We start from the raw sequence: 23,503 nt of genomic DNA on the forward strand, positions 1-23,503 counted from the left end.
GGAGACATTTGTAATGATCTTTCAAGAATCACTTGTTTCTAGAATGGCTTTTGAGGATTCGAAAATTGCAAATGTCACCCCACTCTTTAAGAAGTAAGGGAGGCAGAAGAAATGAACTAATTATTCTGACTTCAGTGGCCGGGAAGGTGTGGGTGTCCTTTATTAAGGATGACATCTCAGTGTACTTGGAGACGTGAGAAAATCGGCTAAAGTTAGCATGGTTTCCTTCAGGGGAAATCTCGCCCAACAGATCTGTTGGAATACCTTTAGGAAATAACAAGCAGGATTTAAAAAATTGCTGTCTGGAGTAGAGGGAGGCATTCTTATATATTCCCATTTTAAGGCTTGATAATACTGTACTGTCTTCAAGAGAAATGGAGGGAGCAGCACTGTTGGCCAGAAAGAATGACGATGGGTGAACAGAAATGGCAGTGGCCATTTTGTGAACTGCCTGAACTGATTTCTTGCTCTGAGATGAGCAAACCAGAGCACTGGAATATGAACACAAGGAGGTTTCTACGAATGACCTGCTAAACCTGAAAACATTCCCAGACAAGTAACTATTTATTTTGTAAGGAGGCAGGCTTACAGGAGGAGGCTCAGTGTCTGGGCCACCTGGTTTAACTGATTTGAAGCAATTGGAGTTCAAAAGGCATGAGGGCAAAGACCACAGATAAATGGTGCTAGTCACCCTGCAGTTGAGCCATTAAGAATGTGTGAAGGGTAGGTTAGGTGACCTTGAACCAAAAGGATGGAGGCACAACATCTGCTGATAAGAAATTTTTCAACTAAGGAGTTTTGAATTCAAAGTAGCAACAGCTCTCCAGAGGCCAACCAGCACAGCTGTGGAGTACCCATGGACACATGGAGATTGGATTGGAAACAAGAGACATATCTGGCCAAATGTTGACTCCTTTCCCAGGTATTATCTTTTCTACTCTTTGTTCATGGAGGGTTGGGGTAACTTGATAGTTTTGCACATACGAGGGGTGATTGATAAGTTCGTGGCCTAAGGCAGAAGGAGTCAATTTTAGGAAACCTAGCACATTTATTTTTCAACATAGTCCCCTCCTACATTTACACACTTAGTCCAGTGGTTGTGGAGCATACAGATCCCTTCTTTGTAGAAGTGGTCCATAGCAGGGGTGATTGATAAGTTTGTGGCTCAAGGTAGAAGGAGATGAGTTATAACTTCAAACTCTCTGCATTATCACTCAAAGAGTTGAACTGCACGTGCATGTAAAAGATGCCCTCTAATCCAGACAGCATCCTGGTAAACCTCTTCTGCACCCTCCCCAAAGCCTCAACATCCTTCCTATAGTGGGGCAACCAGAACTGTGTCCAATACTCCAGATGTGAAAAACAATACTCCAGATGTGAAAAACTATTAAGTTGTTATAAAATTGCAACATCACTTCCTGACTACTAACTCAATGCCTTGACTAATAAAAGCAAGCATTCCATAGCTGATCAGTATTATTGGGTAATAAACACTTATAACAAGTACCAATAACAATAAATGGCCCAAGTGACTTCACTGAAGACTTTGACCTCACGAACTGCACAAATCTGTGGAGTGCCCTCCTCAGATTCAGCTGTTATAATCATTTGGCCAATTCCTATGTATATTTAGTATCTCTAGGCAACAAGGAAAACATATAAATCTTTTCTTGCAAGAGGAAGGTTCAGGGTATTTGGTTTTTTTGTACTTTTTTCGCATGCCTCCAAGTTAATTTTTTATAATAGATTCTAGGTTCAAAGTAAATTTAATATCAAAGTATAAGTGTAACCATTTCCAACCCTGAGATTAATTTTCTTGCAGGCATTCACAGTAGAACAAAGAATTGAAATAGAATCAATGAAAATCCACACACAAAGACTGACAAACAACCAATATACAGAATCTGTGCAAACACAAAAAACAGAATAATATATTTTATCAATGAAAACAGGATTCAGCATGTGCAATTCTGATAAGAAGTGCTCACCACTAAACTTAAATGAGAGTATAGTGCAGAAAAATGAAGACATTATCACTATTGAAGAAAGAGTTAACCAGTGAAAGAGCATGACCCCCATGGAAGACATCCCCAGGATCTGAGCAGACTAGATGTGGACAAGGAAGAGTCGAACGCCTGGCTCAGAATTGGAGACCTTTTCCCAGAAACAGAGGAGTTCCTTGTGGCAGTACAGGACCAGGTGGTTAACACAAAAATGACCAAAAATACATATTAAAAGACCAACAAATTCAAATGATAAATGCAGAAAATGCCAAGAGAAACCGGAAACAATTCCACCCATTACAGGATCCTGTAGCAGTTTAACTCAATCTGATTACTTACACAGGCACAATTAAGGGGTAAACAACATTCATCAAAATCTTGCTTTAGAATACAAACTCATAAAAGACACCATAACTTCATATAAATATAAGCCTGATCCGGTTTTAGAGTCAGAGTGCTGTAAATTATATTACAACCCATCCATTATAACAGATAGGACAGTCCATAATAACCATCCGGATATAATATTACAGGATAAACAAGCAAGAACAATTTGCATAATAGATAAAAACATCCCAAACACATGCGTGTCACGTACCCCGTGACTGGGTTACTAAACCAGCAGAAATGGACTGATACGTTGAAGTCTGGTGGTACTGTAACTAAAGGTGTTTATTAGTAAACTAAATAATACAGTATCAAAAATGGAAGTATACATATAAAACAGGTTAGCAATGATAAATACAGAAGTGTAGGAATAAGAATCAAAACCAAGCTCTATCGTAGTCTAGGGGTAAATGAATAGTCTTAAGATAATGCAGAGTTCAGTTCAGTTTAAGTCGAGGTAGTTGCTGTTGTGACGTTGGAGAGAGAGAGAGAGAGAGAGAGAGGGTGAGCAAGGTATGAGCAGCTGCAGCAGACAAACCTTCCGTTGTCTTCTTGTTCCGTCATACTGATGTGGTCATTTGGATATGACCCCTCCATTCTCAGCTAGACTGTTCTTCCATGGTGGACTCATCACTCCGGCATGAGCGGACACACACACAAGCCCCCACTGGCCCTGCTGTCACACTGTGAGCTTTGTGACCGATCTCCTGATTCGGTCCTCCAAGCCCTCACCTTCCTGTGGGTGCACAACACTCTTGCAGTGTCTCGTGGCATGTCTGCCAATGTCTCAGCAAGCCCGTCTTTTATCTCCCCTGACGGGTTATCAGCCATCCATCAACTCCATGTCCATCAAACTGGCTACTCCCTGCTGTCTCAGCAGGAATGTTAACAAGCAAAGAAGTGTCCTTGTAGCAAAAGGTAAATATTCAGTGAAGAAGCCATAATACTAAATCATGTGCCTCTCTCTCTCTCTCTTATTTGTATCAGATGCGTCTCCCTCTGTTCTTCATCTCTCTCTCTCATTAGCAGCATAGTTCACAGGGGGGGTCAACTCTGGACCCCATCTCCATCTGGTTTTCTCATCATACATAACATGCGACATACAGAAATCAGTAAATGAAAAACACCAGAAATACGTTGAATTAAAAGAGGAAATTGAAAGACTATGGAACATGAACAGGGTATACATTGTCCCAATAGTAACTGGCATCATCCGAAAGGCACTACACAATAGCATTTAGGCCTACACGCGATATTTATCAGAAAGGCACAACACTGAACACCACCAGAATAGTCAGAAAGCTCCTAGCGATTGAGAAATGAGTGTGCTCGGCTACGCCTGTACCTCTGGTTTTACCAGCTTCAGCCGAGGAAAAATAAAAATACAACAATAGTGATAATAAATAAGTACTGAAAAAGTCAGTTATAGATTGACCTCTTTGCTGCCAGAAAGGTTGTCTCTAATTGGAAGATGAGGTAGAGTCCTCACTTCTGCTCTGAGAATTAAGTGTTAAGGGTTTGGGTTAAGGGTGAAAGGTGAAACGTTTAAGAGAACCTGAGGGGGATCTCCTTCAGTCAGAGGGTGCTGGGAGCGTGGAACGAGCTGCCAGTGCAAGTGATGGATGCAGGGTTGATTTCAACCTCAAGAGACGTTTGGCTAGTTACATGGATGGGATGGTATAGAGGGAATGATCCGGGGCAGATCAATGGGAGTAGGCAGATTAAATGGTTTGGTACTGACTAGATGGGCCAAAGGGCCTGTTTCTGTGCCGTACTTTTCTATGATTCTTTGAATCTATGATGAAAAACAAAAATGAATCAATCAGTGGTTAATGCACTGAGGTCGTGAAATTAAGCCAGTGAGCTCCCCCTTTAAAGTACTTGATCTACTCATCTGAAATGTCACTCTTGGAGGCAGAGTCATTAATCATTTCAATGTGTACAAATACTTATCGTGTTTGTTGAAATCTTTCCATCTGCACTGCATAAACATTGTCATTATCTCATTTAGAGCACATTGCTGAACTAATGAGGAGAAATATTTCTGGTAGGCATGTTTAAAATTGAGATGCTAATATTGCACAGGATTATTTCAAGACCTCCCTGTATTGACTTTTAAATTGGGATTTTTCAGACTTGTCATTTTGCAAGAGGAAGGCAACCATGGAATAGTGATAGAATCATAGTTTTACTTTTTTATATTATTGAGATGCAGAGTAGAACAGGACCTACCAGCTCTTCAATCTGCACTGCCCAGTAGCCCACCAATTTAACCCTAGCCTTGTCATGGGACAATTTGCAATGACCAATTATCCCACCAACTGGTACATCTTTGGACTGTAGTAAGAAACTGGAGTACCCAGAGGAAACTCACAGGGTCACGGGGAAAACATACAAATTCCTTACAAGCAGTGGCGGGAATTGAACCTGTGTCACCTGTATTATAAAGCATTGTGCTAACCACTGCACTGCTATGCTGCCCCACATTTATGCAGTGTTTCATTTCAAAATGAAAACTGATCTATTTGATACAGTGTGACTGATACGTGCTGAGGGACGCACTGAAGCTTGGTACAGCCACCGCAAGGGCTTGTCGGGGAAGGACCATGATGTAGGATTCTTCGCCTATGGGAGAGGGTGGGCCAGATGGGGAGAGGAAGCCCCTCATTTACTGTAATATTTAATAGAAAACCCCAGGGTGCCACGAGTGGCGGCTGTGTAAGAATCACACGGATAGCATTTACCATGCGAGACCATTCGACTGTAGGACCAGAATTCGGCTGTTTGGCCCATCAAGTCTGCTCCGCCCTTCAATCATGGCTGATCCATTTTCCCCTCCTCAGCCCCACTCCACGGTCTTCTTCCTGTATCCTTTGAGGCCAGGTCCAATCAAGAACCTATCAACCTCTGCCTTAAATACACCCAGTGACCCAGCCTCCACAGCTGCACTAAATCCACAAATTCACCACCCTCTGGGCTAAGAAGTTTCTCTGCATCTCTGTTTTAAATGGATGCCCATCTATCTTGAGGCTGTCCCCTCTTGTCCTAGACTCCCCCACCATGGGAAACGCCCTTTCCACATCTATTCTGTCTAGACCTTTCAACATTTAAAAGGTTTCAATGAGATCCCCCCCCCCACCTTCTAAATTCCAGCAAGTACAGACCCAGAGCCATCAAACATTTTCATATGATAACCCTTTCATTCCCAGTACCATCTGTGTGAACGTCCTCTGGACCCTCTCCAATGACAGCACATCTCTTCTCAGATGAGGGGCCTAAAACGGTTCACAATACTCAAGATGAGGCCTCACCAGTACCTTGTAAAGCCTCAACATCACATCCCTGCTCTTGTATTCTAGACTCCTTGAAATGAATGCTAACGTGGCATTTGCCTTCCTCACCACTGACTCTACCTGCAAGTTAACCTCTAGGATGTTCTGCACAAAGACTCCCAAGTCCCTCTGCATCTCAGATTTTTGGATTTTCTCCCCATTTAGAAAATAGTCTGTAAAGAATGGAGAGGTATTGGACTGTTTATTCTCGTAAAAAGAATGTTTATTGTGAATAAAGTTATTTTGTTTTAAAAAAATGTAGAATGTCTCTGTTTCTTGTGCAGCAGCTGTGCAGAAGACACAGAAAAGAAAGCATTCATCGATGGTGGCCTCCAGATTAGAATTCCTTCTGCAGGGAGGACAATAAAAGCAAAGCGAACAACATTCCAATATGCATTGAGAAGAAAGATGAGGATTTGACAGAGGAGCTCAGAGAAATTAAGCTGTTAGCTAATGAACTCATGCATTCATGGTGAATAGGAAAAGACAGGTATGAGTCCCTCTGTGAACTGTTTATGCAGTGTGTGTCCTCATCAGCAGTAACCCTCCTTCCCAGAGGAAGTGGCCTGACACCCAAATGTTGCACATTGGCTGTTTGTCCACGCTGTTGGGTGTGGTCTTCCATCAATTCTACTGTGGCTGCTGGATTTACTGCGTATGCCTGCAATAAAACAGAATCGCAGGGTTGATACATGCATTTGACATTGAACTTACTTGGAATTTTGATCTCAGTTTGTTTCTGGTGTCAGTTTGAAAGATGTTATGGTGGCAGAGACTAGAGGGAGGCCCTGGTCTTTAAATTTCAACAAGCCCCACAAAAATCAGATTTGAAATGCCTTTTGTCCAGCAGTTGTGTCTTTAATTAGATAAAGGACTTTGGTGGGAGGGAGGAACAGGACTTGCACTGTTGCTTGTTGTGTTCTGTGTAGTTCTGCCGAGCATCGTAGGAACGCTCTGTTGGCGCTGGAATCCGTGGTGACACTTGTGGGAGTGTTGGCTGTGAATGCAAACGATACATTTCACTGCATGTTTTGATGTACATTTGAGAAATAAATTTGAATCTTGAATGAGATATTAAAACATAGAACAGCAGAGTGCAGTAGACCAAAAGACCACAAGACATGGGAGCAGAAGTAGGCCATTCAGCCCATCAAGTCTGCTTCACCATGTCATCATGGCTGATCCCGGATCCTACTCAATCCCCATACACCTGCCTTCTCGCGATATGAAACTTGGCTAAAGGATGGCTGCCAATGGGAGCTGCACGTCCAAGGATATACGGTGTATTGGCAAGATAGTTAGCATACAGAGGGGGAGGTGTGGTCCTCTGTATAAGAAATAACATTAAATCATTAGAAAGGGATGACATAGGATCAGAAGGTGTCAAGTCTCTATGGGTTGAGTTAAGAAATGGCAAGGGTAAAAGGACACTAATGGCAGTTGTATACAGGCCTCTAAACAGCAACCGGGATGTGGATTACAAATTACAACAGGAGATAGAGAAGGCGTGTCAGAAGGGCAATGTCCTGATAATCGTTGGGGATTTTATCATGAAAGTGGATTGGGAAAACTGGGTCAGTACTGGACCTCAAGAGAGAATTTGTAGAATGTCTACAAGATGGCTTTTAGAACAGCTTGTTGTTGAGCCCACTAGGAGATTGGCTGTGCTGGATTGGGTATTGTACAATGTTCCAGAAGTGATAAGACAGCTTAAGGTTAAGGAACACTTAAGGAACAGTGATTGCAATATGATCAAGTTCACATTGAAATTTGAGAGGGAAAAAATAAAATCCAATGTTTTGGTATTTCAGTGGAATAAAGGAAATTCCAATGGCATGAGAAGGGAACTGGCCGAAGGAGACTGGAAAGGGACATTTGCAGGAAGGACAGCAGAGCAGCAACATTTGGAGTTTCTGTGAAAAATGAGGGAAGTGCAAGACAGATATATTCTAAATAAGAAGACATTTTCAAAGGGAAGGACACTACCATGACTGACAAGTGAAGTCAGAGCCAAAGTAAAAGCAAAAGAGAGGGCATACAAGGAAGCCAAAGCTAATGGAAAGATAGAGGAATGGGAAGCTTTTAAAAACTTGCAGAAGGAAACTAAGAAGGTCATTAGGAGGGAAAAGATGAATTATGAAAAGAAGCTGGCGACTAATATCAAAGAAGATACTAAAAGCTAGTTTTAAGTATATAAAGGGTAAAAGAGAGTTGAGGGTAGATATAGGACCAATAGAAAATGACACAGGAGTTGTTGTAATGAGAGACGCAGAGATGGCAGAGGAACTGAATGTGTACTTTGTATCACAGTGGAAGATGTCTGCAGTATACCAGACATTCAAGAGTGTCAGGGAAGTGAAGTTTGTGCATCGAAAATTATGACTGAGAAGGTGCTCAGGAAGCTAATGGTCTGAGGGTGGATAAATCTCCTGGACCTGATGGAATTCAACCTCAGGTTCTGAAGGAAGTAGCTGGAGAGATTGCAGAGGCATCAACAATGATCTTTCAAGAGTAGATAGATCCTGGCTTTGTACTGGATGACTGGAAAATTGTCAATGTTACTCCGCTATTTAAGAAGGGTGGGAGGCAGCAGAAATGAAACCATAGACCTGTTAGTCTGACATCAGTGGTTGGGAAGTTGTTGGAATCGATTGTCAGGGATGAGATTACGGAGCACCTGGAGGCACATGATAAGATAGGCCAAAGCCAGCGTGGTTTCCTGAAAGGAAAATCCTGCCTGACTATCCTACTGCAATTTTTTGAGGAATCAGGGTAAACAAAAAAGATGCAGTAGATGTGGTGTATTTAGATTTTTAGAAGGCCTTTGACAAGGTGCCACACGAGGCAGCTTAGCAAGTTAAGAGCTCATGGGATTACAGGGGAGCACTGGCTGATCAGCAGAAAACATGGGTTTTCCCCAGTTTCCTCCCACAATGTCCCAGAGGTTTACTCGGTAGGTGAATTGGTCATTGTGATTAGGCTTTGGTTACGTCAGGGTTGTCAGGGGTTGGTGGGGCAGAGTGACACCTAATTTCCCCTCGGGATCAATTAAGTATGTCTGTCTGTCTCTAAGGGTCAGAAGGGCTTATCCTGGGCTGATTTGCTAAATTAAAAAATAAAAATATAAACGTTGTTAACAAACCTGTATCCACACTTCTGCTGGCATCTCGTTCCCCATTCGCACCACCCTCTGAGTGAAGATGTTTACCCTCAGATTCACTTTAAACATATGGCATCGAGATCTCGTCTCACCCAGCCAGAGGGGTAACAGTCTGCGTGCATTTACCCCATCTATACACCTTATTTTATCAGATCTCCCCTCACTCTCCTGTTTGAGGAAAGAAAGTGCTAACCAATTCAATTACTGATGATACTTTTTTGCCCCAATTGTTTGTTGTACAGTTACATTAGTTGTGTTGAAACATAATTTTACAACTTTGTCTCACGTGAGATGAGCTGATGACAATAAGGGGCACATGAGCTACCTCTGGGCAGGAGCTGAACCTGAAACACTGCGATCCATGCAGGCTCTGGGCAGCGTGCTAGAGTTAGTGGTTAGAGTATTACTATTACAGCGCCAGAAAGATGGGTTCTGTAGGAAGATTCTACGTTCTCCACATGACCGATGGGTTTCCTCCTGGTGCCGTGGTTTCCTCCTACGTTCCAAAGACGTTCTGGTAGTAGGTTAACAGGTAACAAGTGCAACTGAGCTGCAAGGACTTGTTTGGCCTGAAGGGACTGTTATGGTACTATATCTCTAAATAGGCCCTTCCACCCATCTAGTCCATGCTGAACTCTTATTTTGCCTAGTCTCATCGACCTGCACCCGACCATAGCCCTCCATACCCCTCCCATCCATGTACCGATCCAGCTTCCTTAAAAATAGTGCAATTGAACTTACATCTACCATTTCCACTGGCAGCTTGTTTCACGCTCTGAGCAAAGAAGTTCCTCTTCATGTTCCCCTGAAACCCTTAACCCATTAGTTCTAGTCTCATCCAAACTCACTGGAACATGCCTGCTTGCATTTCCCCTATAATCTTGTATACTTCTATCAAATCTCCCCTCATTCTCCTGCACTGTAGGGAATGAAGTCCTAACCTATCCAACCTTCCCCTATCACTCAGGGCCTCAAGTCCCAGCAACATCCTTATAAATTTTCTATGTGCACTTTCCATCTTATTGGAAGTTTTCCAGCTTTCCTATCAAAAAGTGTACAGAACTGCATTCATTAGGCCTCACCGACATTTTATACAGCTTCATCAAACCATCTCATTCCCTCTACTCAGTACTTCGATTTATGAAGGCCAATGTGCCAAAAGCTTTTTTTGCAACTCTACCTACTCGGTTTACTCTACTTTCTTAACTTTCTCCCCTCATCTGGATTGTTCCATCATACTTTGCATCATGAATTTATTCCCACTGCCATTTTGACTACTCAGCTTCCTTTCCTAGTTTCCACTTCGGTTGAATTAAACATTTTCTCTTTAAAATCAAACCCGCCCTCCCCAATGTACTCAGCTACTGAGTACTGTGATCACTTGGGTGGGATATTCTCCAAAGGGTTGTTGTAGAGGCTGATCTGGGATTCACATAACCGGGTTGGGAGTGTGGATTCCCTTAATGGAGAATGCCTGTGCAGGGCTTTGTTTAACGTGGGACATCTGATGCATGGGCAGCCACCGCAGGGTCCCTGACAGATCGGGGTCAGGGTCTAGTGGCATGGCGTGCAAGATGACTGAGAACACTTCATAGCTGTGGCCTTCCTCCATCTTCACTGCCATTGTGATGTCGTCAGCTTCCTCCAGCTCCACCATTGAGGTCTTGGTTAGAATGGCCCCTTGTCTGGAACCTCCCCCTTGACCTCACCAGGAGCTAAATTCCGGGAGGCATCGGTTTCAGGATCTCAGGAACTTACAAGTCTCCCCACCGTGACAATGTCCTAGGAGAAGACTCAGCTACCATTCAATCCTCACCCTCCCCTCTCCCCTTCTCTTACTCTGCTGTTGCCACTGTTATACTTTTCAAGAATTCCATGTTTGAACCCCTCCAATATTTACTTTAAATCACAGATATGAGAATGTGATTAAAAGTCTTCCAAGGGCTTCCCAAAATTGGTTTCTCACAAAGGTTCTGTGCTTGAGAATTTGTGGAAGTGTTATTTGTGGTAATTTTGCTTTATGTGTTTTGTGTAGGTTGTATCTAGTGTACTGTGCTCCCTTGTCCAGAGGAACGTTGTTTCCTTTGGTCGTACCTGTATGTACAGTTGAGTGACAATAAACTTGAATTTGAACTTGAATGGCAGGAGCATCATATCAGAGTTTTGAAGATTTATTCATTGTTGACCTGAAGTGGTGATTGGCAAGTTGCATTGAGTCCAGGTCCTTGCTTGGGCAGGACTAAACAATAAAAGGTCACAGTACTTTTCTCCGGGATCAGGGAGTCTAAATCTGGATAGGACATAGGTTTAAGATGAGAGGGGAGAATGTAAAGGGGTCCTGAGGGGCACATTTTCCAGGCAGTGGAAGGTGAGGCCGCAGAATGAGCTGCCAGAGGAAGTGGCTAAGACAGGTACGATTTAAAATATTTAAAAGAGACTTAGATGGTTACTTAGACATAACAAGGGTGGGAATGGAGGGGGACAGGGAGGCTGTTCAAACGCAGCCAAATGGGGCTGGCTCAAGTAGTTAATTTATTAGTCAGCATGGCCCAGTTGGGCCGAAGGGGCTGTTTCTGTATCTCATTGTTATAGAGAAGTACAGCAGAGAAACAGGCCATTCTGCTCATCCAATCCATGCTGAACCATTTAAGCTGCCTTCTCCCATCGATCTGCACCCGGACCATAGCCCTCCATACTATCCCATCCACATAACTATTCAAACTTCTCTTAAACATTAAAATCAAAATCACATCCAGCACTTGTGCCAGCTGGCAGCTCATTCCACACCAGCACCACCCAGAGTGAAGTTCCTCCTCATCCTCCTGCTAAACACTTCCCTTTTCACCCTTAACTCAAGACCTCTAGTCACACCCAACCTCAGTTAAAAAAACTTATTTGCATTTACCCTATCTATACCCTTCATAATTTTGTACAGCTCTATCAAATCTCCCCTCATTCTTCTACATTCCAGGGATTAAAGACCTAACTCTCAAACTTTCTCTGTAACTCAGTTTCTCAAGTCCCAACAACATCCTTGTAAACCTTCTCTGCACTCTTTCAACCTTATTAATATCCTTTTTGTAATTTGGTGATCACAGCTGCACACAATACTCCAAATTCAGTCTCACCAATGTCTTATACAACCTTACCATAACATTCCAACTCTTATATTCAATACTTTGATTTATAAAGCCCAATGTACCAAAAGCTCTTTTTATGACCCTATCTACCTGAGAAGACTGATGGGACTGAAGGCTGACAAATCCCCAGGTCCAGATGGTCTGCATCCTAGGGTACTAAAGGAGGTGGCGCTGGAAATTACGGATGCATTGGTAATCATTTTCCAATGCTCCTTAGATTCAGGATCAGTTCCTGAGGATTGGAGAATAGCTAATGTTATCCCACTTTTTAAGTCAGGAGGGAGGGAGAAAACAGAGAACTATTGACCTGTCAGCCTGACATCAGTGGTGGGGAAGATGCTAGAGTCCATTATTAAAGTTGAATCTAGATAGCAGTGATAGGATTGGGCCGAGCCAGCATGGATTTACCAAGGGTAAATCATGCTTGACTAATCTGTTGGAGCTTTTTGAGGATGTACCAGGAAGTTAGACGGGGGAGATCCAGTGGATGTAGTGTACCTTGATTTTCAGAAGGCATTTGATAAGGTCCCACATAGAAGATTGGTGGGTAAAATCAAAGCTCAGGGCATCGGGGGGAAGACATTGACATGGATTGACATGGATAGAAAACTGGTTGGCAGATAGAAAGCAAAGGGTAGCGGTGAATGGATGTTTCTCGGAATGGCAGGTGGTGACTAGTGGGGTGCCACAGGGCTCGGTATTGGGACCACAGCTGTTTACAATTTACGTCAACGATTTAGATGAAGGCATTGAAAATAACATCAGCAAATTTGCTGATGATACTAAGCTGGGTGGCAGTGTGACATGTGATGAGGATGTTAGGAGAATTCAGGGTGACTTGGATAGGCTGGGTGAGTGGGCAGATACTTGGCAGATGACGTTTAATGTGAATAAGTGTGAGGTTATCCACTTTGGGAGTAAGAACAGGAAGGCAGATTATTATCTGAACAGTGTAAAGTTAGGTAAGGGAGAAATACAGAGATCTAGGGGTCCTTGTTCATCAGTCACTGAAGGTGAATGAGCAAGTGCAGCAGGCAGTGAAGAAGGCTAATTGAATGTTGGCCTTTATTACAAAGGAAATTGAGAACAAGAACAAGGAAATCCTCTTGCATTTGTACAGAGCCCTGGTGAGACCACACCTGGAGTATTGTCTACAGTTTTGGTCTCCAGGGTTAAGGAAAGACATCCTGGCTGTAGAGGAAGTGCAGCATAGATTCACGAGGTTAATTCCTGGGATGTCTGGACTGTTACGCAGAGAGGTTAGAGAAACTTGGCTTGTACACGCTGGAATTAAGGAGATTGAGAGGGGATCTAATTGAAACATAAGATTATTAAGCGATTGGACAAGATAGAGGCAGGAAATATGTTCCAGATGCTGGGAGAGTCCAGTACCAGAGGGCATGGTTTGAGAATAATGGGTAGGTCATTTAGGACAGAGTTAAGGAAACACCTCTTCTCCCAGAGAGTTGTGGGGGTCTGGAATGCACTGCCTTGGAAGGCAGTGGAGGCCAATTCTCTGGATGCTTTCAAGAAGGAGCTAGATAGGAATCTTATGGATAGGGGAATCAAGGGATATGGGGACAAGGCAGGAACCGGGTATTGATAGTAGTTGATCAGCCATGATCTCAAAATGGTGGTGCAGGCTCGAAGGGCCAAATGGTCTACTTCGGCACCTATTGTTTATTGTCTATTTACTTTTCCATGACTGCAAAATAGATTGATTCATTTGTCATGTGTACATCAAAATTTACAGTGAAATGTGTAATTTTTGATAACAACCAACTCGACCTCAGGAGTTCAACAAGAAATATTGTGTTATGTTACTTACTAACTTTCTCCCTGTCACGCCTGTTGGCATTTAGGGCAGCAATGAAGATCCCCCATCTCTGTCTGTCCTTGGCCATCTTCTCTATTGTGATGCGGATGTGGTTCAGGGTTCTCATTTAAGCCTCTACAGTACAGCGCCAAGTTGTGTTTGGTCAGTTGCGTTTTCTCTGCCCTTCAGGGGCTTTATTGTTCCAGTAGTTGCCTCTTTGTTTTCACTACTGTCAGTCATGCAGGTCCGGGGTGGAGACACAGGTATAGAAAGATTCTTCATTGCTGTTCCCATGACTGTTTTGTTAGCCCTGAGATGAACTCCTGAACCTGGAAGACCGATGTCTCTACCCTTTGACCTCTTTGGCATGGGTGATCCTGCCAAGAGCCAAAGCATAAAGCCCTTGACTCCAACTGGCATAGCTCTCCGGGTCATTGAAGCTCGCAAGCCTCCGAACCACGACAAGGTTGTAGTCCTCTTGGAGGTCATACCTCATCAGACAATGATAATAAACCTTATTCTGTTTCTGATCTGGATAAACTATGGTCATATGGCTGAGATCTGACTGGTACCATCACTGCAAGAGCATAGCCAGCAAATCTCATTGCTTCCTGTTCCTGCCCTGTACCTCCAGTATCCTTCAATCGTCCAATTCATCTTTCTCAACTTTGTGCCGATTGCCCCAAAAACTGTGTCAGTTCACACACAAACTCACAAAAAACAATTGAGATTCATTTATTTATCACATGTACATCAAAAAGTAGTGAAATGTGTAATTTGCGTTAACAACCAACACACTCCGGAGATACGCAGGGGGCAGCTACAACTGGCTGTATGGGGCATGAGGATGGGTGAGTCAGTGAGCTCGGGGTTCGGGGTTCCGTCATCGGCCTGTCCAAAGCTTATTATCAAAGTACATATGTCACCTTATACAACCCTGAGATCCATTTTCCTGCAGGCATACACGGTAAATACAAGAAATGAAAGACCACACCTGACAGGATGGTCAGACAACCAATGTACAAAGGACACAATAGTGAAAAAGGTAAATGTATAAATAAGCAAAATAAATCAAGAATATGAGATGAAGAGTCTTTGAAAGTGAGTCCATAGTTTGTGGGAACAGTTTAGTGATAGGGTGAGTGAAATTGAGAGAAGTTATCCCCTCTAGTTCATGAGCCCGATTGTTGAGGGGTAGTAATTGTTGCTGAACCTGGTGGTGTGAGACCTGAAGCTCCTGCACCTCCTTCCTGATGGCAGCAGCGAGAAGAAATCATGGCCGTGGCAAGGGTTTGATATTGAAGATCAAAGCCCAAAGGTTGATAAACCTGACTCTAAGCTAAAGCTCCTTAGTTTTGGACTCCCCTACCCTGGGAAAAGTTACCATCCATCTTATCTATGCCCTCATAATTTTATAAACCTTGGTAAACAAGGCCAGCCCTCATTCTTTACGCTCCAGGGAATAAAGATCCAGCCTGTCAACAGCTCCTTTCTAATCCTGGCAATTCCCTTGTGAATCTTTTCCACTCTTTCCAGTTTAACCACATCTTTCCTGTATTAAAGTGACCAGAGCCATGCACAGTAAAGTGCAGCCTCACTAACGACTTATACAACTGAAACATAACCTTCCACCTCCAATACCCAATGCCCTGACTGATGAGAACCAGCATACAGCCTGAGGAAAGGGTCTCGGCCCAAAGCCCCAACTGTTCGTTCGTTTGTATAGATGCTGCCTGACCTGCGGAGTTCCTCCAGCATTTTGTGTGCTGTTCTGGTTTTACAGCATCTGCAGAATCTGTTGTGTTTATGCAAAATGGCTTGTTTCACCAACCAGTCAACCTGTGACACTACTTTCAACAAATGATGCGTGTACTTCTTGGTTCCCTTGTGCTCTACCGCAAGTCCTGTGCTGGTTGGACTTTCCAAAGTGCAATACCTCACACTTGCCCACATGCCACCCCTCAGCCCAATTCCCTAAATGATCAAAGATCCCCGTCATCCACAATGACCACCTTCGAATTTTACATCATTTCTGAACTTGCTGATCAAACTGTGACTCACTTTCAAGGACTCTACAACTCACGTTCTCAGTATCACTTATTTATTTAGAGATACAGAACAGGCCCTTCCAGCAACCCACCAATGTAACCCTAGTCTAATCAGCAGACAACTTACTGTAATCAATAACCTAACCAGTGCGCCTATGGACTGTAGGAGGAAACCCACAAGCACGTGGGAAGGGAACATAAACTGTCAACAGAGGATGACGGAACTAAACTCAGGTTTTGAGCTGTAATAGTGTTGTGCTAATCTTTTCTTGTATTGACACCGTTTGTCTTCTTTTGCACATTGGTTATTTGTCCATTTTTGTTGGTGTGTAAATTTTGATTGATTGCATTGTATTTCTTTGTCTCTTCTATGAATGCCCACAAGAAACTGAATTGGCAGTATATGGTGATAATAAATTTACTGTGTATTTTGTGTCCAAGGCATTGATATAAATAATGATAGACCATTTGAAGCTGAAGAAATATCATTTCAGACTATTTGTATCATGTAGGAATTTGGAGAAACACAAAATTAAATTTTTTGTATGTGTTTAATTGCATAATGGTGCTGATGCTTTGCAATAGTTTAACTAGCTAAAAATGTTTTGTTGATGATTTTCATTTGTGCTCTAGTGCCTGAGGCTTCTGACTTAAGTGTCCAACAATAATCAGCCAGTATTGATGGATTCCAGTTGCCCTGATACCGTTGCTCCATGACTGCAATATCCCGGTGAAACCTTTCACCATGATCATCACTGACAGCGCCAACATTTGCAGGGAAGAAGTCTACATGGGAATGCAGAAAATGAATCTTTAGTGACACGTTGCTTTTCATGGTTTCGTATGCTTGAAGCATGTTGTCAACCAGCTGCATTAAGTTCAGTGCTCTGAAGTTGTCAAGAAAACTTTCAACAACATCTTTGAATGCTGTCCATTTGTTTTCTCCAGTCCCACCAGAGGTACTTCACGTTGCCTGTCATTGATAACCTGTTTGATTTGTGGATCAACAAAAACACCTTCCTTAATCTTGGCATCAGTTAATCTGGGAAACATCTGTCTCAAATATTGAAATCCTTCATGGAAATGTATTGCCTTTCTAAAACCTGTCCTGCCATGCAGCATCCACCCTGCCTGAGCAAGATAGAAAACATTTCAGCTTATATGGTGAGCAACATTTTAACTAACTTGAATTGTGTATTGAAATAACAAATATAGGCGATTTTTAAAAATGGTGCATGATACGGAAATTTCATGGTGATTTTCATGATCAGCAGTCCAAAATCCAGAAGATGCATCTAAAAGTATTCAGGAAGCAAACTCTTTGATTTCCAGTACTACCACCCTCTGCTTCATAACTCCAAGCCAATTTAAGAGAGTAGTGTTGTCCCAGCAGCCTGACCCGATCAGCACCCCTCCCAGAACAAACTCTAGTCATCTACACTGTATGTCACCGTCAAACTTTGTCTTTACAACAAAACCAAGTGGGCACAGCAGAAGACTGTGAACATTGTAAGGTCATTTGTTCTTGAAGTACTGTGATACCTATTAAAGCATGACTTTTTTAATCAACAGGATTATATTTTAATATTTTTTGAAACCCCAGGATGAAACACAGCTAGTGGCCAAAAGCTTTTGACAAGACTAAATGGCTTCTTTGTACCTGTTCCTATTTTGTGGGGTGGCACGGGCAGCGTAGTAGTTAGCACAATGCTTTACAGTGCAGGTACACTGGGTTCATTTCCCGCTGCTGCCTGTAAGGAGTTTGTACATTCTCCCCGTGACTGTGTGTGTTTCCCCCCACATTCCGAAGCTGTACTGGTTGATAGGCTAACTGGTCATTGTAAAATACCCTGTAAGTAGGCTGGGATCAAATTGGGGGATTGCTGGATGGCACAGCTCGAAGGGCCTAATCTGTGCTGTATCTCAATAAATAAATAGATTTGTACAACAAAATTCCATTACCACAGAAGAGACGTGAAAAGTCCTGATGAAGGATCTCAGTCCAAAACATTGGCTCTTTATTCCTTTATTCCTCCGTGATGCCATCTGACCTGCTAAGCCCCTCCAGCATTTTGTGTGTTATTGTGTTAATCTTGATTTCCAGCATCTGCAGAAACTCCCGTGCTTTTGCAAATCTGTATCATTGCCTGGTTGACTGCTAAGAACTAAACACCAGTTCTAAAAATACATACAAGATCAAATTTATTCAAAGCCTCAAAATGTGCCTGCATGAAGACTGAGGTAAATACAGGCTACATGGTGCACCATCTTTTTCAATGAATTAAGTTTCTAGAAAATTTAAATCACAGCTCAAGAAAACAAAATACATTTAAAACTAAAAGTACTAAACGGAGAAACACTGACAGAATTGAACATTTCAATGACAATCAACAAGTGATCCTGCTGTCAAATAAACCCTCAGGGTTCAAATGCTGGTAACTGCTTGCTTCATCTTTGATCAGGCAAGCTGTAGCTTAATCCCCATGGTGCCGGGGGGGGGGGGGGGGGGTGGAGGGCTGGGGAGGGACTTGCAGGTGGATTGGGTAAAGGACAAACACAGTCAGCCACAGCGTTTGGAATTAACTCCCAATATGTTAAAAATCCAGCTGCTTATTTCAACTGAAATTCTATTTACCAGTTTTTCCCAAATAAAAATGGGTATGTTTTTCAAAGCTGCTTTTTGTTTACTTCGCTTTATTGAAGATAAATAAACAATCTTCCCAGTGTTCAGTCAAATTTTGTCAATCAATACTTCGGCACTTTTAATACTTTTAAATTGTGATTCTGGGCACCTCGATCCAAATGGTCCAAAAGAAGTTTCATTTCTACGTTCAGGATACTTTAAAACTTTCTGGTAAGTGCATCTCATCCATAAAGTAAGTTAGAAAAAATGTGCCCAGAATATTTTCACAAGTAGAAATGGAAATTTAAATAAAATTAAGCTTTGCTGAACACAGTGATAATTTGCGGATAATTTTGATAATATTGCAATGCATCATTGAATGCAAACAGAATGGAAAAGGGGAAGAAAACAAAAATCAGTTTAAGAGATTGCAACTCAAGCCAAAGTTTCTTCTTTTTCAGAGAAGAGAGTATTTGGTATTAAGGTCAGCAGGAGTTCCAATTTTAGGGAGGCTGATGCTATCACCTCTTAAAGCCCCATCCAGTATACCATAAGAAGACTGGGATATTCTCAGTTACTTCACTGCACAAATACTGTTAAAGTAGTAGTGAACCCAGAGGGAGTGAGCTCAGAGTGACAGCTCTTTGCTTTTGGTGGTAAAACAGAAACAAATCATTTATTCCAGAGTTGAGGTATTTCTTCTGCATGTAAAATAAAACAGCTTGTTACATCCTACACCTTAATGTAAACAAAAGACAAAATAGTTATGTACAAAACATGCTTTCTAAGTGTCTAATATATTACGACGACCACACACTTCATGTAAAGCATATTCTAGTTCCAGTGTTTAGAAAACTTTAAACATTCAAATGAGGCAGTTCTAAAAAAAAATTTTTTAAACAAGGCAATGTTATAACCCTAAAGAGCTACAGTATACGTTCCCTTTTCCAGTTTCACACAGTATTCCCATCACACTTCATGACCGGCAATTCTCCTATTCAGAGTTCACTTCCTCCATGATCTCCATTACGACGGTGCGTTGGCCAGTGAGGATGAGGTTGCTGATAGTTCTGTAGTCCAGGTGAAGAACATTTAGTCCATTCACAGAAACAACGAATTGCCGAATCTAAAAAAAAGTTGAGAAACAAACAATATAATTTCAACAGTTATTTCACAGAAGCGTAGAAGAATGCAGCACAGTGCCACAGTGCATGGCCCTTTTCATCTACAACCTTCACAAGATCAATTGAAACAAGAGACGCTGCAGATGCTGAAAATCCAGAGCAACACGCGCAAAATGCTGGAAGAACTCAGCAGATCAGGCAGCATAAATGGAGAGGAATTAAGGACTGAGACCCTTCATTAGGACACCTGATGGAAGGTCTCCACAAAAAACATCAATGCTTTATTCCACTCCATACATGCTGCCTGACATGCTGAGTTCTCCCAGCATTTTCTGTGTGTAACTCTAAGATCACTCTAGCATAGCCCTCCAGTTCTTTCCTTTCACCCATGTGCCTATCTACAAGCATCTTAAATGCCCTTTCACTCTCTATATAAAAGGTATATACAGTGTCTATAAAAAGTATTCACCCCCCCCCCCCCCCCGGAAGTTCTCATGTTTTATTGTTTAACAACTGAATCACAGTGGACTTAATTTGGGCTTTTTGACACTGGTCAACAGAAAAATAACTTTTGTGTCAAAGTGAAAACAGATCTCTACAAAGTGATCTAAATTAATTACAAATATAAAACATAAAATAATTGATTGCATAAGTATTCAGCACCCCCTTGATATGATAAACCAAATCGTCACTGATGCAGCCAATTGGTTTTAGAAGTCACATAATTAGTTAAATAGGGATCACATGTGCCAACTGCTGGTGAGTCAGTATCCAGACAAAAAATGACACCATGAAGAACACTCCAACAAACGATGAAATGGTTATTGAAAATCACAAGCCAGAAGAGGGATACAAGAACATTTTCAAGTCACTGAATATCCCTTAGAGTTCAGCTAAGTCAATCATCAAGAAATGGAAAGAATATGGCACAGCTGTAAGTCTGCCTAGAACAGGCTGTCCTCAAAAACGGAATGACGTGCAAGAAGGGGACTAGTGAGGGAGGCCACCAAGAGTCCTATGACAACTCCAGAGGAGTTACGAGCTTCAGTGGCTGAGATGGGAGAGGCTGTGCATACGACTGTTGTCCAGGTGCTTTACCAGTCACAGCTTTATGGGAGAGTGACAAAGAGAAAGCTTCTGAAAAAAATCTCACATTAGATCTCAGCTAGAGTTTGTGGGATACTCTGAAGTCAGCCGGAAGAAGATTGCATGGCCTAACGCAACTAAGATTGAACATTTTGGCCGTCAGACTAAACATTATCTTTGGCATAAGCCAAACACCATACATCATCAAAAGCACACCAACCCCACCATGGAGCATGGTGATGGCTGCATCACGCTGTGGGGATGCTTCACTGCAGCAGGCCCTGGAAGGCTTGTGAAGATAGAGGGCAAAATGAATGCAGTAAAATACAGGGAAATCCTGGAGGAAAACCTGATACAGTCTGCAGGAGAATTGAGACTTGGGAGAGGATGTGTTTTCCAGAAAGAGGATGACCCCAAGAATCCAAAGCTACACAGGAATGGATTAAAAACAACAAAGTTAATGCCCTGGAGTGAGTCACAGTCCAGACCTCAATCCAATTGAGAATTTGTGCCTGGACTTAATAAGTGCAACACACACAACACGCTGGAGGAACTCAGCAGACCAGGCAGCATCTATGGAAGAGTACAGTCAATGTTTCCGGCTGAAACCTTTCATCAGCACTGGAAGAAAAAAGATGAGGAGTCCAAATAAGAAGGTGGGGAGGGGTCAGTCCATGGCCTCCTCTACTGTCATGAGGCCACACTCAGCTTGGAGGAGCAATACCTTGTATTCTGTCTGGGTAGCCTCCAACCTGATGGCATGAACATTGACCTTTTGAAATTCTGGTAATGTCCCCACTTTGCAATTCCCCATTCCATCTGGTGCTCCTCCCCCTTTTCTTTCCTTCATGGTTTTCTGTCCTCTATCAGATTCCCCCTTCTCCAGCCCTGTATCTCCTTCACCAATCAAATTCACAGCTCTTTACTTCATCCCTCTGACCTCCCAGTTTCACCTATCCACTGGTGTTTCTTCCTCCCCTCCCCTCACCTCCTAACTCTGACTCCTCATCTTTTTTTCTTCAAGGCCTGATGAAGGGTCTCGGCCCAAAACATCAACTGTACTCTTTTCCAACAGATACTGCCTGGTCTGCTGAGTTCCTGCAGCACTTTTTGTGTGTTGTAAAGAGCTGGGAGGTTGATTGGCGGAAGAGATACGGGGCTGGAGAAGGGGGAATCTGAGAGGAGAGGACAGAAGGCCATGGAAGAAGGAAAAGGGTGAGGAGCACCAGAGGGAGGTGATAGGCAGGTAAGGAGACAAGGTTAGAGAGGAATGGGGAATGATTAAGGGAATGTGGGGACTGTGGTGATATCACGTGTCACGTGATTGGACAGAGTTCGGAGCATGCGCAGAAATGGCAGAATGATCTAGAAAGCATGGCAGTGTAAAACGTGGTTGCTGTTTGCTGTTAAATAAAAGTTCTAGTTATGTTCTTCCAGAATACGTTTCCTTATGAGTAACCCACAGTATGCTTAACAAACACAACATGGTGTCAGAAGTCAGTCTGGAAGAATAATACGTTTCAATAACAGGGGAGAAGTGAAGATAATCAAAAAAAAAGCACACACTTTTTTAGTGTTTGCTAACAGCCTTAAAAATGGAAGTTTTGCAACCCCCCATCAACGCTTCAGCTGACTGGAAATGCTGCTGAAAACTGTAAAAGATTTAAACAGCGTTTTGAAATTAATTTATCTGCGATCGGAGCAGAAAATAAAATGGAAAAAACTAGAGCTGCGACTCTATGCCATGTGATTGGTGATGACACAATTGAGGTATTTAACCATTTTACTTTTTGAGAATGGAGATAATTTCAATTTAAAAGTGATAATTAACAAGTTTGAAGCATTTTGTATACCAAAGTGCAATGTGATGTATGAACGGTACAAATTCTTTACATGCAAGCAGAAAGCTGGTCAAACGATTGATCTATTTGTTACCAAGGTGAGAAACTGCAGTAAAACATGCGAGTTTGCAGAGCTGACAGACTTTCTCATTAAAGACAGAATTGTTTGCAGCATTCTGGATGATGGTCTGAAAGAAAGACTCTTAAGAGAACCAGACACAGATTTGGAAAAAGCTTTGATTCTATGCAAAGCTTCAGAATTTGTGACATCGCAGGCTAAAGAGCTTTTTATTGAGAGCTATGTAGACACTATGGAAAAGCGTGAATGTTAGAAAAAGTAATAAAATGGCAACAAAACCAACAGAGAGCAAGACATCATCTGAAAGAAAAAATGTGGAATCACTGCAGTAAGAGTAATTATTTTTCACACCGTTGTAGAAGCAGAAAGGAAATAAAACACATAAATGCAGTCATTGCTTGAAAATGAACGTGAGTAGTTTTATATCGATGTGCTTCATGAAAACAAAATAAGAATGACTAGACTATGCCACTGCAAGTGAATCAAAACAATATTCTGTTTAAACTTGATCCTGGAGCACAAGTAAATGTTCTTGCAGAATCTGAGTTTAATGTATTAAAGCCAAGACCAAAGTTACATCAGACAAATACAAAAGTAACTGGGTATTCAGGTGCAGACATCCAGTTAAAGGAACATGTGTGCCAAAAGTATCAGACAAATATATTGTGCACATGCTTTCATTTGTGGCTGTGCCAAAAAAATGTAGTCAATACTTGGCTTATCTGCCTGTAAGGGACTCAATTTTGTGAAAAGAGACTTAGTCCTGGACAGTGACACAGACTCAGAATATAGTGACTTGATGAGAGCAAGAAAGAGGGAGAGAGAGGGAGAGGGAGAGGGAGAGGGGGAGAGAGAGAGAGAGAG

General features: G+C 42.3%; 1 protein-coding gene and 1 long non-coding RNA gene across 3 annotated transcripts in view; one reads left to right on the forward strand and one right to left on the reverse strand.

The window, feature by feature from the left end:
- LOC132402117 (uncharacterized) overlaps positions 1-17,954 on the forward strand; it is a 67,814-nt gene extending 49,860 nt beyond the window's left edge. For both annotated transcript variants that reach the window (XR_009514808.1, XR_009514807.1), the window contains 2 exons: positions 6,007-6,212; positions 16,520-17,954. This is a non-coding gene — a long non-coding RNA (uncharacterized LOC132402117). The remainder of the gene's footprint in view (positions 1-6,006; positions 6,213-16,519) is intronic.
- A 135-nt stretch (positions 17,955-18,089) lies between these two features.
- deptor (DEP domain containing MTOR-interacting protein) overlaps positions 18,090-23,503 on the reverse strand; it is a 111,745-nt gene continuing 106,331 nt past the window's right edge. Inside the window, exon 10 of the mRNA XM_059984715.1 lies at positions 18,090-19,635. Coding sequence (XP_059840698.1) covers positions 19,504-19,635 — 132 coding nt within the window. The 3' untranslated portion in view covers positions 18,090-19,503. The remainder of the gene's footprint in view (positions 19,636-23,503) is intronic.

Source organism: Hypanus sabinus, chromosome 1 (genome assembly GCF_030144855.1).
Source record: "Hypanus sabinus isolate sHypSab1 chromosome 1, sHypSab1.hap1, whole genome shotgun sequence".
In the NCBI taxonomy this organism is placed as follows: Eukaryota; Metazoa; Chordata; class Chondrichthyes; order Myliobatiformes; family Dasyatidae; genus Hypanus; species Hypanus sabinus.